Source organism: Piliocolobus tephrosceles, chromosome 1 (assembly GCF_002776525.5).
Source record: "Piliocolobus tephrosceles isolate RC106 chromosome 1, ASM277652v3, whole genome shotgun sequence".
NCBI lineage: Eukaryota > Metazoa > Chordata > Mammalia > Primates > Cercopithecidae > Piliocolobus > Piliocolobus tephrosceles.
In genome coordinates, this window is record NC_045434.1 from 67,190,469 (window position 1) to 67,205,916 (window position 15,448).

Consider the following 15,448-nt stretch of genomic DNA (forward strand, 5'->3'; position numbering starts at 1 on the left):
GTTTGGGAAAGAATAGTAGGTAGGCAATATTTTGAAAGTGTTAGCATCAAAGCATGGGATTTGCAATTTACACTCCACACCTGTCTTGCCCTGAAAAGTCTTTGGCTCCACAAGAAGACTTAAATTCAGGCACTTCTCACTTTTCAGTTCGGTGTGTTCCTGGGATCCACATTTTAAAATGCATACCTGTGAGACATCACATTTCCCTATGGGAATAGCAACTGTATTTGTAGAGTCCTTCCTGTGTATACACCCCATGAAGGAGATACTGTTATTATTCCAGTTTTGTTTTGTTCTTGAGATGGAGTCTTGCTCTGTTGCCTAGGCTGGAGTGCAATGGTGCGATCTCAGCTCACAGCAACCTCCGCCTACCGGGTTCCAGGGATTCTCCTGCCTCAGCCTCCTGGGTAGTTGGGATTGCAGTCACCTATCACACCTGGCTAATTTTTGTATTTTTAGTAGAGATGGGGTTTATGCCATGTTGGTCAGGCTGGTCTCAAACTCCTGACCTCAAGTGATGCGCCTGTCTCGGCCTCCCAAAGTGCTGGGATATTACAGTTTTATATATGAAGAAATTAATCCACAGAGATGGAGTCATTTACCTCAGGTTACACAGGTAGTTATGAGACACAAGCATTTGAATTTAGGCAGTTAGACTTCAAAGCTTGAATCATTGAACCACAATGATATCTTGCGTCTCAAAGTTAAAACATTATAGTTTTTAAATAAGGATTTCCCCATCAGATCTGACCAAAGTTATATCATGAAGCAAAGACATGTTAATTCATCTACTTATTCAATGTGATAACTATAAATTACTTGATGATTAGATAAAAATCTGTGATTCTCCTAAAATGAGAATAAATGTATCAATCAGGTAGATGATGCAAAGTCCTCAGTAGCTCATAAAGCAGGTAAGATGCAATTTTTCTATGACATAAATTTGACTAATCAATATGCAAAAAATCAAAAATGGAAAAATCCCTACATATTTAAAATCTCTGGCTTAGACTTTGGAAAGTCTTTTGTGGTTTGGATGATCCAGATTTCTTAAGAAGTCTTCCTAGAAATGTGTACTAATACTTCCTCTCACCTTCACTTCTGAAGGATGGTGTGTGTGGGATGTGGTCCAGTTGGCAGTTTTCCAGCTGTCTTCTGGCTTCCATTGTATCTGTTGAAAAGTCAATCCAGTATCTTATTGTTGTGTGTCCCAGGGGTCTGGGTGGCTTTGGTTGAAGGCAGGAGAGTGGTTACTTGCTTCTGGGTAGAGCTGATGGGATTCTGGGGGTTAATGTGGAAAGTCCCTCTGACTCTTGTTTGTTTTGTACCAAAATTCCCAGGGCAATGATAATAGTTTCTTTATTGGGTAATTAAACGTGATCCTCTTACAGGTAGAACTTTCAATATCAATTCCATGAGCTCACTTCTCTTTCTTTTCCTCCCTCTCCTCTCCCTCCCTGTCTCTCTCTGGTTGGACCCCACCCTGTCTGCAGCACAGACCCTGGATTCTCATGCTCTATGGGATGTGGGCCTGCTGGTGTGTGCTGGGGACCCCTGGTGTGGCCATGGTTTTGCTCCATACCACCATCTCTTTCTGCGTGGCCCAGTTCCGGTCTCAGCTCCTGTCGTGGCTCTGTTCTCTCCTCCTGCTCTCCACACTGAGGCTGCAGGGTGTGGAGGAAGTTAAGGTAAGTGTCTTCTGTTACCATCGGGAATCCGGAGAAGGCCCCTTTGGCTTTGCCTTGATCCCAGTAGACACCTTGGTTTTCAGACGAGATGATTGTAGAACTGTGATGGGGCTCCCCATAGTGGCCATACGGGGTTGCTACATGTGAACCCTAGTGGTGCGTTCTGCAGTCCTGTCATTCCTGGCTGTGTTTTAGCCCTGTGAGATTGCCCAGGGCTGTCCCTGTACCATCTCTCAGAGTTTGGGTAGGCATGTGGAGTGCCAGATGTCACAGGGCCAGAGGGCCAGGAACAAAGAGAGAAGAAACAAACAGATGATTTACTAAAAATCATCAGGAGAGTGCCCTACAATTTATAGGGAATGTACACATCGCTCAACTCATCTGATGACCACAATGGCCCTGTGGTGGTAAGTCAGGTCTTTTTCTTCTCCCTAGTTTATTGAACAGATTCATTTATTCATTTATTGAGATGGAGTCTTGCTCTGTCACCCAGGCTGAAGTGCAGTGATGCGATCTTGGTTCACTGCAACCTCCGCCTCCTGGGTTCAAGCGATTCTCATGCCTCAGTCAACTGAGTAGCTGGGACTACAGGTACCTGCTACCATACCCAGTTAATTTTTGTATTTTTAGTAGAGACGGGGTTTCACCATGTTGGTCGGGCTGGCCTGAAACTCCTGGCTTCATGTGATCTGCCCGCCTTGGCCTCCCAAAGTGCTGGGATTACAGGTGTGAGCCATTGTGCCTGGTCAGGAACAGATTTATTATCCACTCATGTGACCCAGTGGAAGCTCTTTCAATTTAGATAGTGAGAACAAAGGGTTGTCTCCAAAGGGCACAGACCAAGCTTTCATTTTTGTAAACCCAGAGGCATTTTGACAGACTCAGTCACCTATCGGTTGTTTGTGCTAATAGAGGAAGACACTGGGCTCAAACCACACTTCTTTATAGCTTTTGTTTGCATTGGTAAAATTTTATAGGCACTTACCTTTTAGCTTTATTTTTTTCTTAGTCACAATAACAGTGCATTTTTATTTTATGATTGCACATCAGACTTGGCCCAGAGGATGGTGGATGACAGAGGGACTGCCTTCCGAGTTGAGGAGTTTGCTGTGCCTTGCTGAGGCGATTGCACCTATCAGCAAATTCTTCTTGCACTGCATTTTCTGATTTCTGTTGTGTGTTCTCTGATCATCTCCTGGGCAGTGGGTAGCATCTCCTGGACAGCTCCGGACTATCTGGTTCTGTCTTTGGTAGCTGGAATAACCTAGCCCTGCTTGTGCAAATGAAGCTTAGGCCCCTCAGGCTATCTCAGGCCTGTGTGAGGTTCCTTCTTTCACTTGTCTGTTGAATACACCCTTTACATGTGCAAGTTGGAGCTGCCAAGGTCTGTGGCTGCAGGGGAGAAAAGGGAGAGTCTGTGTGGAACTCTCAATCATCCAGAAGTGGGAGCTTTCTTTTAAGGTAGAAATGCATGGCAAGAAGAACACAAGTACAAGGCCCCAGCTCCAGGGTCTGGTCCTGGGCACTCGGCTTCAGAGCCCTTCACCTTCGGGGTCAGTCGACTCTGAGAATAGCCAGCCTGAGAGATGCACAGCTTGGAAAACACTGGGCTTCATGTGCCTAGGGCAGGACCATTAATGTTTCCCACCTTCATCGACCTTCTCCTTCCTAGCCCGGTTCCCAAACACTGCCCAACTGGCAGGAGCTGTTTTTTTGAGTCAGGCCAATCTGCTTACCTTTCCCTTTACACATTTACATATGCTTACACTGTCTATTGGAACCAACCTTCCCATCATCCCTGTCCACCTGATTCTCTTTCAAAGTACAGCTTAGACCTCAGGCTCTAAAGGTAAGTAATAAAAGAGGGCCACAGAAAAAGCAGATCATTTAGTATCACATACTGCTCTGAGAGCTGCTGGCTCTTACAAACCGGGGACACAATGAAACAGTAGCATGTAAGTGACCAGGTGTCACATAGAGCTTTGGGGACACTGCACACACCTATCCCTTCCTCTAACCCCCTAGGATCTCCATAGGCACATTTAAAATCTTGGGCAGTGTTGGATATTCTTTCTTCAATCACTGTGGGACTGGAACTCCTGGGGTATCTATATTTTTGTTCATTCATTCAGTCACTCATTCGTTGATCCAGGTGACTGCACTTAGCATTCATGTGCCCTGCATCGACACAGTAATGGGAAGGAACATGATGGGAAATGTGAGATGGATGACCTGGTTTCTAGTCTTTTCTAATCCCCATCTCTTCCTACTCTGAAGCTGGAGCAGTCATTTAGCCTCTGAGCCTCAATCTCATCATTTGGAAAATGGAAGTAATAAATCCTCTTCCTTTCTCATGGGATTGTTCTGATAGTCAAACAAGATTATCTATCTATGTTAAGTGATTTTGTGAAAATTGTAGCATTTTGAAAGTTGAAGTGTTTTTTGCTGTTTTTAGTCTACCTTAATTTTTCTCACTCTCATTAATGATGTGGGGCTAATATTTTAAGCACATATGTCAGAATCTGGACTTATGAGAGTATATCAGATAATCACTCCATTTTAACAAAAGATACTTCCCAGAGTGATTAACTAGGCAACCATTTAAGCAAGTGTGCTTAAAAACAGATTTACAGTAAAAATGAAAGCAAGTTCATACTTAACTTTTTGGGTACCTGGCAAGTGTAAAAACAGAATCTAATTCCATTTATCATTTCTTTGGGGACAGTTAGCATCAGTTATGGATGTTGGAGGTGAATAAATATTCATTTGTTCTGTACGTTTTACAGTGATTTGAAAAACATTGAGGAAGGAGATCATATGATTAGAAACTAGCTGGGTTTCCATGCTTTTGCACGTGTGGTTCTCCTGATATGATTATCCTCTTTCCCCTTGGTGGCTGTTAAAGTCTTGTACAAGAAGTAGAAACTCTGTTCAGTGGTTGGTTTTTCTGTGTACAGCTTTAAGAGACCCTGATGGATCCAATTAATTACTTTCTCCTTTGACCCAAGTTATATTTCTTCTATGTATTTCCATAAATAGTTTTTCTCACTGAATGTATTTTTAGAAAACATCGAAAATATAGAAATTAGAAAATACTTCATGATTTTACTCCCTGATATTAACTTTCTTTCTCATCTTTTGTTCCACGCATATTTTTGCACAGGTTATTTCTTGTTTCATGCTGTATTGTAATTGCATGTTTACACATTTATGTCCTGTATGAGAATTTAACATATTGAGGGCAGGGACTTTTTTTTTATTTTTATTTTTTAATATTTGTCTGTAAAGCTTATTTGACAGATGCTACTCAACTAAATGTAGAGCCAAACTGATAACAAAAGAGAGAAAAGAAAAATATGTTGAAGACAGAAATCCCATGGGACATTTTAAGCCCCTCTGTGTTATCCGAATAGTTGAAGAAGCTGTCAGAGTATCCACTGGATGTAGCTAATCTGCACTTTATGCCCTGGGTATCTGATACATGCATATCTGGGAAAACCTTCATTATGTTGTGTCAGTCCTAATGCTAAGTTTACATTAGAGACATTCTTTTTCCTACTGCTCATTAACTGCCTTGCTTTGATTACCAATGAGATTTACCTGGTGTTCATTGGTTCTCGACTCCCCTTTATGGCACAGCTGCTCTACCTGAAAAAGAGGTCGCCTTCCCAGAGCCCCCTAGGATTCTCAGATGAAGGTGGCCCTCCTGGCCAGCACCTTCAATGGGACTGGACGATGTCCCTGCTGGCCACTCAGAGGTGGTTCTCTCCTTTTGATTTTGTAGAGAAGGTGGTACAAGACAGAAAACGAGTACTACCTGCTGCAGTTCACGCTGACTGTTCGCTGCCTCTACTACACCAGCTTCAGCCTGGAGCTCTGCTGGCAGCAGCTGCCTGCTGCATCGACCTCCTACTCCTTTGCCTGGATGCTGGCCTATGTCTTTTATTATCCAGTCTTCCACAATGGGCCCATCCTCAGCTTCCCGGAGTTCATCAAACAGGTAGAGCCCGCTGGGGATGGGATTGGGATTCTGTAGATTAAGCCTTTGTCACTGTTGCTGTGGGCTTCTCTGACTCTTGAGTCATTTCATTCAGAGGTGCCCACAGATTTACAACATACACTATTACTTCTCATGAGGTTTTATGGAATAGATGAAATACATATGAGAAATGAGCCTTTAAAGTTTGACCCATCAGATATGTCAGCTCTAGGGGGTCCCACCTTGATTTTCAGTGAACTCTGGCAACCAGGATTAATGAGTGGGGCACAATGAGGAGTTTGGGAGTTGGTATCCAACGTGGCGAAGTCCCAAGGAAAGAAAAACAATTGATTATGATGCTATTACTTGAAGGAATAGAAAAGGAAACTGTCTAAGCTGTTGCTTGGCAAATAATATGTTTCCTTTTATATTCACAAGCTGCTTAAGAAATAGTCCTGCCATAGCCTGGGAGCTGTTCAGGGTGACCTAGATGTGAGAACAGAGTGGAGTTGAAGTAAGTTCGAAGGCAATGGTGTGTATTCAGGACTGGATTCCCCTTTGTGCCCAGGCCCCTGCCTGCCTTCCTTGGACGGCATCCTTGTCTGAAATGCCATGTTAAACTACCTTTGTTGTTCCCCCCTACTTCACTTTTCCCCCTTGCTTACAACTTTCTTTTTTTTCTGCCTCCTCAACCTACATCTAGTTTCATGGAACATAATTGCTAAGTTAATTCACATAAGGAATTAGTGATTGACAATGCCTAAAACAGTGTTTCTCAAGGGATATTCTACCCCCATCACTAAAACAAAACAATCCTCATAGAGGAGAGAATAACATATATGTGCATACACACACATGCATGCACACGCATAACACACACCCACACATATGCACACACCTGGAAGTGCAGGGCAAGCAGCAGTGTTGCACATTTCTGGGCAGCAACATGAAAGATGCTCCCTGAAAAGGAAGAGAGGGTTCTTAGAAATCATATTTTGTCCTTAAAGTTCCACTGAATTATACATTGTATTAAATAATATATTTTTGCATTATAACAATAACACAATGTTCTAAAATTTCCAGTGAAAGTATGTAACTTTTTATATCTCTAGAAATCTGTAAGTGAAATCGATATTCTACACAGATATGTTTAGTCTGTGGTTTCTCATACCTCGGTTTGGGATTGTTCTTTTGTCATGAAGGAATTTAAAATCTGCGTTTGAAATTGTGTTTAAAATTGTTGTGTAAAAGAGATGGTTTAATGATGGCAGCTGATCTTCTAACTCAATGATTTGCAAAGTGTACTTCCCGGACCAGCAGCATCAGTATCACCAGAGAGCTTGTTAGAAATACAAATTCTCAGGTCCTCTGCAACCTCCTGAATCAGAACCTCTAGGGTTAGAACCCAGGAAGGTGGTTTAACAGGCCCTTCAGGAGGAGGGTGGGAATAAAGGTAGGGTGGGCACAGCATAGGGTGGGTTCCTCTCTTTTATGATCTCCTTACCTTTGTGAATATTTGAATTATTCCCAGTTTGCCAGCCATTAAGTTTTGGACCAAACATCCACACACAGACACCCCTCTCGTGAGGATGGCTGGTAATTTTCAGAGAAACATAAACTAAACCCATTAGGAGGAAAGATTATTTTCTCAACTTCCTCTTATATATAAGCTTTGCCCTGTATGCTCTGCACTTTATTATTATGCAAAATATTTGTTCCTGTTATTTCTCATCTTTTTCTTCTTTTTTTGAGACAGTCTTATTCTGTCACCCAGGCTGGAGTGCAGTGGTGCAATCTCAGCTTACTGCAACCGCTACCTCCTGGGTTCAAGTGATTCCCGTGTCTCAGCCTCCTGAGTAGCTGGATTACAGGCATGCGCCAGCAAGTCCAGCTAATTTTTTGTATTTTTAGTAGAGACTGGGTTTTGCTATGTTTCCCAGGCTTATCTCTAACTCCTGAGGTCAGGCAGTCTGCCCTCAGCCTCCCAAAGTGCTAGGATTACAGGCTTGAGCCACCACGCCCGGCTCCCCTTTTCAAATTGTGCCTTTTAGGGTCTAGTAAGAATATTAGAGGCCTCTAGTAGGGTCCTGTGTCACACAGAGGCATGCTTTAAGATTATTTCCCACCTAAATCCTTAGCCAAGGGCTCTCATTCTCTTGAGTCTCAGTCTGGGGAAGTGAAGGGGCAGGTTGCTTCCTATAGGGGCCAGGTATAGACACTCTGGGTTTCATCCATGTCTTTTCCTCCCTCTCTCTCACTCTCTTTTTTTTAACCCGTTCCAAAACAATAGCAATTGCTGACAGCAGGGAACTTGAAAGGGCAAATTAAAACCTCTATGTTTGGGGGAGTATTCATAGAACAGTCATTCTAGCAAAGGATAAATGTTCAGTAAGATATAGGGCAAATTTAAAAAGCCAGGAGGTTTCCGCACTTGCTGAAAGTGGCTGTGGGAAACTTCCCTTCTGTGGGGAAGGGGGCTCTAAAGGGGAAGGGGGTTAAACCAAAAAATTTATCTTGTAGTGAAAGGGTTCTTTCAGAGAAGCTAAGAAGGAAAAGGCTGGGAGCTGGGGAAAGAAAGCTAGTTTGGAAGAACTTGTAAGTTAGATTTGCTCTGAATGAATGCTTGAATGAATGCATGCGTGAAATGCCTTTAACTATAAGGATTGGAAATATTGAAATGCATGGTTCTTAGACTGGCAGGTCAATGCTTAAAAATAACGTAGAGCAGGAGAATGACGCTGGACCACCAGGGGGCAGCAGTGCCCCATCGTGGAAACCAACCCCAGCGGGAAATCTTCACCCAGTATCTGCAAACTCCTAAAGATCAAATGACAATGTTAGTTTTAGGCATACCCCTGGAGAATGTATCTTCCACCCAGTTTACATACACAAAATGAGGGAGGTATAGAAGAGGTGTCTTCTGCAATGTAAAGCGTGTGAAATTTGCATCATTAGTCATGAACAGGTAAAAATTTGCCTCAGCACCTTAACTTGAAGGCTATTTCTGGTGGCATTTAGAGTTTTAGGAACATGGGCCCGATTTGTTTTTCTCCCATGTTTCTGTGGCACTCGGATACCAAGTCAGCGGTGAGGCAGGGATCCTGAGGGACTTAGGGAAAGGAAGGACATGGTGTTTACTTGCTTAGCCTGGAGCCTGGGGCCGGTACGTCTTGAAGAGGTTGACTGGTGTGGTGTAGGCACTGGGGAGAAGAGCAGCCTTAGTGTGGTAGGCCAGGGACTCTTCCTTGCCGGGCACTGTGCTCTCCCACCTTAGAGAAGCCAGTGGTCAAATAAGGAATTTGGCATGGAGGTTAAGAGCAAAGGTCCTGGAGCCCACCCTCCAGGGTTCGAATCCCTGCTCTGCTTTGGCTTGAGAGTGCTTGCTGAGTTATTTACCTTATTTATGCCTCAGTCTTCTCATCAGTGAAATGGGAAGAATAGTAGTGCCTCCCTCAGGATTGCTGTGAGAATTAAAGAATTGTGTATAGGTAATGTGGTTTGACAGGTTAATACTATGAAGTGTTAATTCTTACTCTTATTATTATTGTTATTTGAGACAGAGTCTGGCTCAGTTACCCAGGCTGGAGTGCAGTGGCACAACTTCAGCTTTCCGCAACCTCCAGCTCCTAGTATCAAGTGATTCTCGTGCCTCAGCCTCCCAAGTAGCTGGAATTATAAGTGTGCACCAACACACCCAGCTCATTTTTGTATTTTTAGGAGAGATGGTTTCATCATGTTGGCCAGGCTGGTCTCAAACTCCCGACTTCAGGTGATCCACCTGTCTCGGCCTCCTAAAGCGCTGGGGTTACAGATGTGAGCCACCATGCTCGGTCTCTTACTTTTATTATTGTGATTATTGGCCAGAAAGCATGCGGTAGGGTAGTTTAGGTCAGAAGTGAGACCCTAGGTATCCAGTCTGGTAGGCAGGCACAGCAGCAGGGGACACTGGGCCATGGCCATGCTTGGGCTCAGAAGAGGCCAGTGTGCTGGTTCCATCTATTTGAAGAGAGACCCAGGCAATTGCTGCGGGAACAGGGATGGGGGCAGTCCCAGAGTTGCTGGGACTGGCAAGAGCTGTGCAAGGCAGTCAGTGTCCCAGAAGCTTTGTTTAGTATTTGGCATGGGCTCCTGGAATCATGTATTTGGCACTTGGAATCATGCTCATTGTAATAAAATATACTAGCTGATCATTTAGTCTGAGCCAGGCTTTATACAATTCTAACTTTAAATTTTTGAGGTGGTCTCACTCTGACACCCACGTTGGAGTACAATGGTGCAATCATAGCTCACTGTAGCTTTGGCCTCCCGAGCTCAAGTGATCCTCCCACCTCAGCCTCCTGAGTAGCTGGGACTATAGGTATGCATCACCACACTTGGCTAATTTTTAAAAAATACTTTTCTAGAGATGAGATCTTGCTATGCTGCCCAGGCTGGTCTCAAACTCCTGGCCTCAAGTGATCCTCTTGCTTCGGTCTCCCAAAGTGCTGGGGTTACAGGCACATATGTTTGTGAGCACAAAACAAAAGCCCTCCCCAGAGCCAGATATTCAGCTGGGCCACCTGGACCACTAACTTACTGGCTTCTCTTTGCTTGGGTCTAGGAGGCCTTGTGGCAGTTGTTTTATTCCTTTATACTGGCCACAGACCATACCCCTACTCCTAACAAATCATTCCCTAATCAGACCCACATTACTCCTGACCCCCTAACCATCCAGACCAAGGCATTGTGCATGGCCATTCTAGCTTGTTTAATCCTCACAACCTATGAGAGAGATACTGTCATGACCACTTTATGGACAGGGAAATAGAGACAAAGAGAGGCTATTACAATGCAGATAGGGTGAAGGGAATCAAGACATGAAACTTGTTGCGCTGACTTGGTGTGTGAGAGGAGTTAGAGGGGGATGGAGTGTCACCTGGTGGACATGCAGGTCTGGAGGCTCAAGCTGGCTGGACCAAGTACCAGTCTTGGCAGCAGCAACACCTGCAGGCCCCACTTGCTGTTCCAGGAGAGCTCACTGGACATCACTGGCCTTGGTCTGGATGGCTAGGGGGTTGGGAGTAATGTGGGTCTGATTAGGGAATGATTTGTTAGGAGTAGGGGTATGGTCTGTGGCCAGTATAAAGGAATAAAACAACTGCCACAAGGCCTCCTAGACCCAAGCAAAGAGAAGCCAATAAGTTAGTGGCCCAGGTGGCCCAGCTGAATAATCTGGCTCTGGGGAAGGCTTTTGTTTTGTGCTCACAAACATATGTATTGTTCGTGTGTGAAGAAAAAGAACCTTTCAGCTTTGAGAACTGTCATCTTTAATCATCAGAATATATTTGGAAGAGAAAGAAAGGCGTCGCTATTCCTTTTTATGCAATTTGCATGAAATGAGATTTTAAAATATAATGCATTTTGAAATGCACCTTGCAGATGAGTTAATGTGTATTTTTTAGTGATGCTTGAACTTCACAATTTCCATGGTAGCAGTTTCCAGTGGTCTTAAGGTTGGCAGTCCCCTAGGTTTGAAATGTCTCAAATGAAATACTTTGCATGCAGGCAAGAGAGCCACCCTGCACATTAGATGGGCTGTATATGGGCTGTCTATTCTTCCTGCTGGGTTGAAAAGGGACAAAATTTGGACTATTTTTTTTTTTTTTTTTTTTTTTGCCTCAGCCTCCTGAGTAGCTGGGATTGCAGGCACATGCCACCACACATGGCTAATTTTTGTATTTTTAGTAGAGACAGGGTTTGACCATTTTGGCCAGGCTGGTCTTGAACTCCTGACCTCAAGTGATCCACCCGCCTTGGCCTCCCAAAGTGCTGCGATTACAGGCATGAGCCACCATGCCTGGCTTATTTGTGCAATTAATAAACATTTCTGTTGCTCAGAGCAAGGAGGCAGTTAGCACCAGAAAGTGAGTGTTGCAGAGAAAAGTCTAGCCCTTTTGGTCCTGTAGTGACATGTAATTATGCCTTATTAAACCTGGTAGGGAAGTTTTAGCTTGTGGAAACTAGGGACGTCATTATTAGGAAGCCAACACCTAACAAAATGTACCTCATGATTTTTCTTAATTAAGATATTTGTGTCATTTTAGAAACTATGTAGTTTGAGGAGGGAAAGGAAGCCTTTGAATTGATCTTGAAGCGTGATTGCCTGGAACTGAGAGGTGATTGGGTGTTAGTGGTATTTTCTTGATTGTCATGGGGGCTGTTGATTCTGACCTGTTGGCTCCCTTCCAGTCCAGCTGCTATCTCTCCACTCCCTGGGATGGGGCTCCATACCCAACACTGCTTGGAAGCCCAAGGTGCAGTCCTGGCCTTCAGGGGACCTGAGCTTGGGGTAGGTTATGCTGAACAGCCTGTGGGCCATATGCACAGTTGCTTATTTAGAAACTGTAGAAATATGGCTGTGTGAAGATTATCTGCTGTCAACACTGCTTTTGAGGCCATTATCACGTTCAGCTAGAAGACTTGCTTCTCTCCAAGAGTTTGGGCAGGTTGGGCACAGTGATTTATAACTGTAATCCCAGTGCTTTGGGTGGCTGAGGTAGGAGGATCACTTGAGGCCAGGAGTTTGAGACCAGCCTGGGCAACATGGTGAAACTCAGCTCTACAAAAAAATTAAAAAATCAGCCAGGCGTGGTGGTCCATGCCTGTAGTCCCAGCTACTGGGGAGGCTGAGGCAGGAGGATCACTTGAGCCCAGGAGATCAAGGCTACCATGAGGTAGGGTCACATCATTGTATTCCAGCTTGGGCAATAGAGTGACAGCCTGTGTCATAAAGAAAAGAGTCTGGGTGCCAGGAAAGACCTGTCTGTTGATCTAGAGTGATTTTGCTGCCTGTACATGTCTTAACCTTGGTGTGAACTCCTCTAGTCTCTACAGACTAATGGATAGTATGTTTCTTAGTCCATTCAGACTGCTATAACAAAATATCATTAACTGGATGGCTTCTAAGCATCAAACATTTATTTCTCACAGTTCTAGAGGCTGAGAAGTCCAAGATCAAGACACTGGCAGATTTGATGTCTGGTAAGGGCCTGCTTCCTGGTTCACAGGCTAGTATCTGTCACTGTGTGCTTTTGTGGTGTAAGGGGTCTAACTCTTCAGCACCTCTTTTGTAAGGGCACTATTCCCAACCATGAAGAATGCTGTCATGACCTAATTACTTCCTAAAGACCCCATCTCCTAGTACCATTACCTTGGGTGTTAGGATTTCAACATAGGAATTTTTGGAGGGATGTAAACATTCAACTTATAACATTCTGCCCCTGCCCCCTGAAAATTAATGTCCTCCTTACATGCAAAATATACTCATTCCATCCTAATAGCCCCAATAATATTAACTTGTTCCAGCACCAGCTCAAGTGTCTGAAATCCAAAGTCTCCTTTAAATATCATCTAAGTCAGATGTGTGTGATACTCAAGGTATGATTTATCCTTATGCAAATTCCCCTTCAGCTGTGAGCCTGAGAAATCAAGCTCTGTGCACCCAAATGCAATGGTGAGACAGGCATAGGATGGACACTCCAATTCCAAAAGGTAGAAATCAGAAAGAAGAAAGGAGTTAAAGCTCCCGAGGAAGTCCTTAAACCTTAAGGCTCAGGAATCATCATTTTTGGCTCATTACTCTGCCCTCCAGGCCCATTAGGGTGGAGGTTTCACCTTCCAGACACACTGGGGTGCCTTCTGGACACATGGTGGCAGGGAGGGGGGTTGTGGCTCTGCCTTCATGGGGTCTTTGCGCCTCCTGCCGATCGTCCAGGCCAGAATCTTGAGCTGGTGGCTCTACTGGTCTGGGGTCATGAGAGCAGTGCCACCTGCATGGCTCTGCTGGACCCTGCCTATGTGCAGTTATTTGTCTGGGCCCCATTGCTCTCTAGGCATTGTTAGAAATCTAGATGGAGGCAGCCACACCCCCTTACAGCTTCACTGGTTGCAGTGCCAACTATACTGCACTGGGGCCCACAGAAGCCACCCTTGGGGCAGCCAAGGAGTGTGGTGATGGGGAGCGGGGAACAGCCCACAGTGTGAGGCAGGACTGGGCAGTGACATCCCCTCCTTTGCATCTGCAATTGCTCTGTCCCCCAGGCCTTTGCACTGTGGCCTGTGATGATGGTGGCAGCACAGAGGGTCAAAATATTCACAGTGTTATAATGTTACATTACTTTTTGTCTGACTGAAAAGAACCAATTTTAATTGTAAAACATAACTAAAATCTCACCATCCAAAGATTACCATTGTTGACTTTTGGTGTAGATCTTTCCAGTCTTTCATTATTTTATGCACATTGAACAAAAATAGTTTTCATGACTGAATTCCCTTTGGAATCACTCTTCCATTGTCTTGGACAGGAGGTCCTGGCTTCTGTTTAAACAGCTGACTAACCTTATCAGGTGGTTGTTTGGCCACATTCTCAATGTTCTCTCCTGAAGAGGCTTTCTCATTCTTTATAGTATGGAAAAGCTGAGAGTTTTCCAGATCTTTAAGTTCTGCTTCCCTTTTGATTAACAATTTTGTCTTTAAATCACTTTTCTCCTCTACTGTTTTACTATAAACAGTCGAGAGGAGCCAAGCTGCACCTTCAACACTTTGCTTAGAAATGGCTTTAGCTAAATATCCAATTTCATTACTCACAAATTCTGCCTTCCACAAAACACTAGGATATGAACACAATTCAGCCAACTTCTTTGCTGGTTCATAACAGGATTGCTTTTCATTCAGTTTTCAATACCATATTTCTCTTGTCTAAGAAATCATCAGATGGCCTTTACTGTGCATATTTCCACCAACATTCTGTTCACTACTGCTTAGCTCTTCTCTAAGAATATTGAGGCTTTCTCTACAGCTCTTCTCCTCTCCTTCTGAGCCCTTGCCAAAATTTCCGTTGAAGATCCATTTACAGCAATGTAGACTTCTTAAAGTATGCAACTCCAAACTCTTCCAGCCTCTATCCATTACCCCTTCCAAACTAATTGCATATTTTTGGGTATTTGTTACAGCAGCACTCCCACTCTTGGTACTGATTTTCAGCCGTAGTCCATTTGGGCTGCTGTAACAAAATACTATAAACTGGTTGGCTTACAAACAACATAAATGTATTGCTTACAGTTCTAGAGGCTGGGAATTCCATGATCAATGAGCTGGCAGATTCCGTGTCTGGTGAGGGCCTGCTTCCTTGTTCATAGATTGGCACCTTCTCACTGTCCTCACATGGTAGAAGGAACTAGCCAACTCTCTGAGGTTTCCTTGATGAGAGCACTAATCCTAATCATGAAAGCTTTACTCTCATGACCTAATCACTTCTCAAAGGCCCCACATCCTAATACCATCTCCTTGGGGGTTAGGATTTCAACATATGAATTTTAGGGGGGCGCAAGCATGCAGACCCTAGCAGTGTGTTTGTAATCATTTCTTCTTTTGCTAGTGGTTATTAGGTCAAAATGAATTTGCTTTGGAGAGCTGGAAAAGGGTTGAGAATTAACAAAGAAGAACTCAGTACATAGCTACAAAAAAAACCAAACCAAACCAAAACAAAAAAACCTAAGAGTGAAGGGAGGAGAGGAGAAATAAAAATTAGTCTAGCATAAAACATGGAGAAGAATACTCACTCATAGAGGATGCTGGGCTTCCTGGCAGAAGTTCCGATGCCAGGCATTTGGAGAAGCAGGATGAAGAAATAGAGGGATCTTGAGTATATTTGCCTCACTAACAGAGAGGGTCCAAATATTCACAGTATTGTAAGGTCAAATTACTTTTTCTCTGATTTAAAAAAGAACCAATTTGGCTGGGC

General features: G+C 43.9%; 1 protein-coding gene across 8 annotated transcripts in view; it reads left to right on the top strand.

Annotated features, from left to right (window-relative positions):
- The window catches only part of HHAT (hedgehog acyltransferase), a 346,361-nt gene that overhangs the window by 75,369 nt on the left and 255,544 nt on the right, over positions 1-15,448 (top strand). For 6 of the 8 annotated variants that reach the window (XM_023198313.2, XM_023198312.3, XM_023198311.2 and 3 more), the window contains 2 exons: positions 1,494-1,688; positions 5,473-5,688. The exons of 1 other annotated variant lie outside the window; for it this stretch is intronic. In XM_023198313.2, coding sequence (XP_023054081.1) covers positions 1,494-1,688; positions 5,473-5,688 — 411 coding nt within the window. The remainder of the gene's footprint in view (positions 1-1,493; positions 1,689-5,472; positions 5,689-15,448) is intronic. One more of the 8 variants, XM_023198316.2, reaches the window with a different exon arrangement.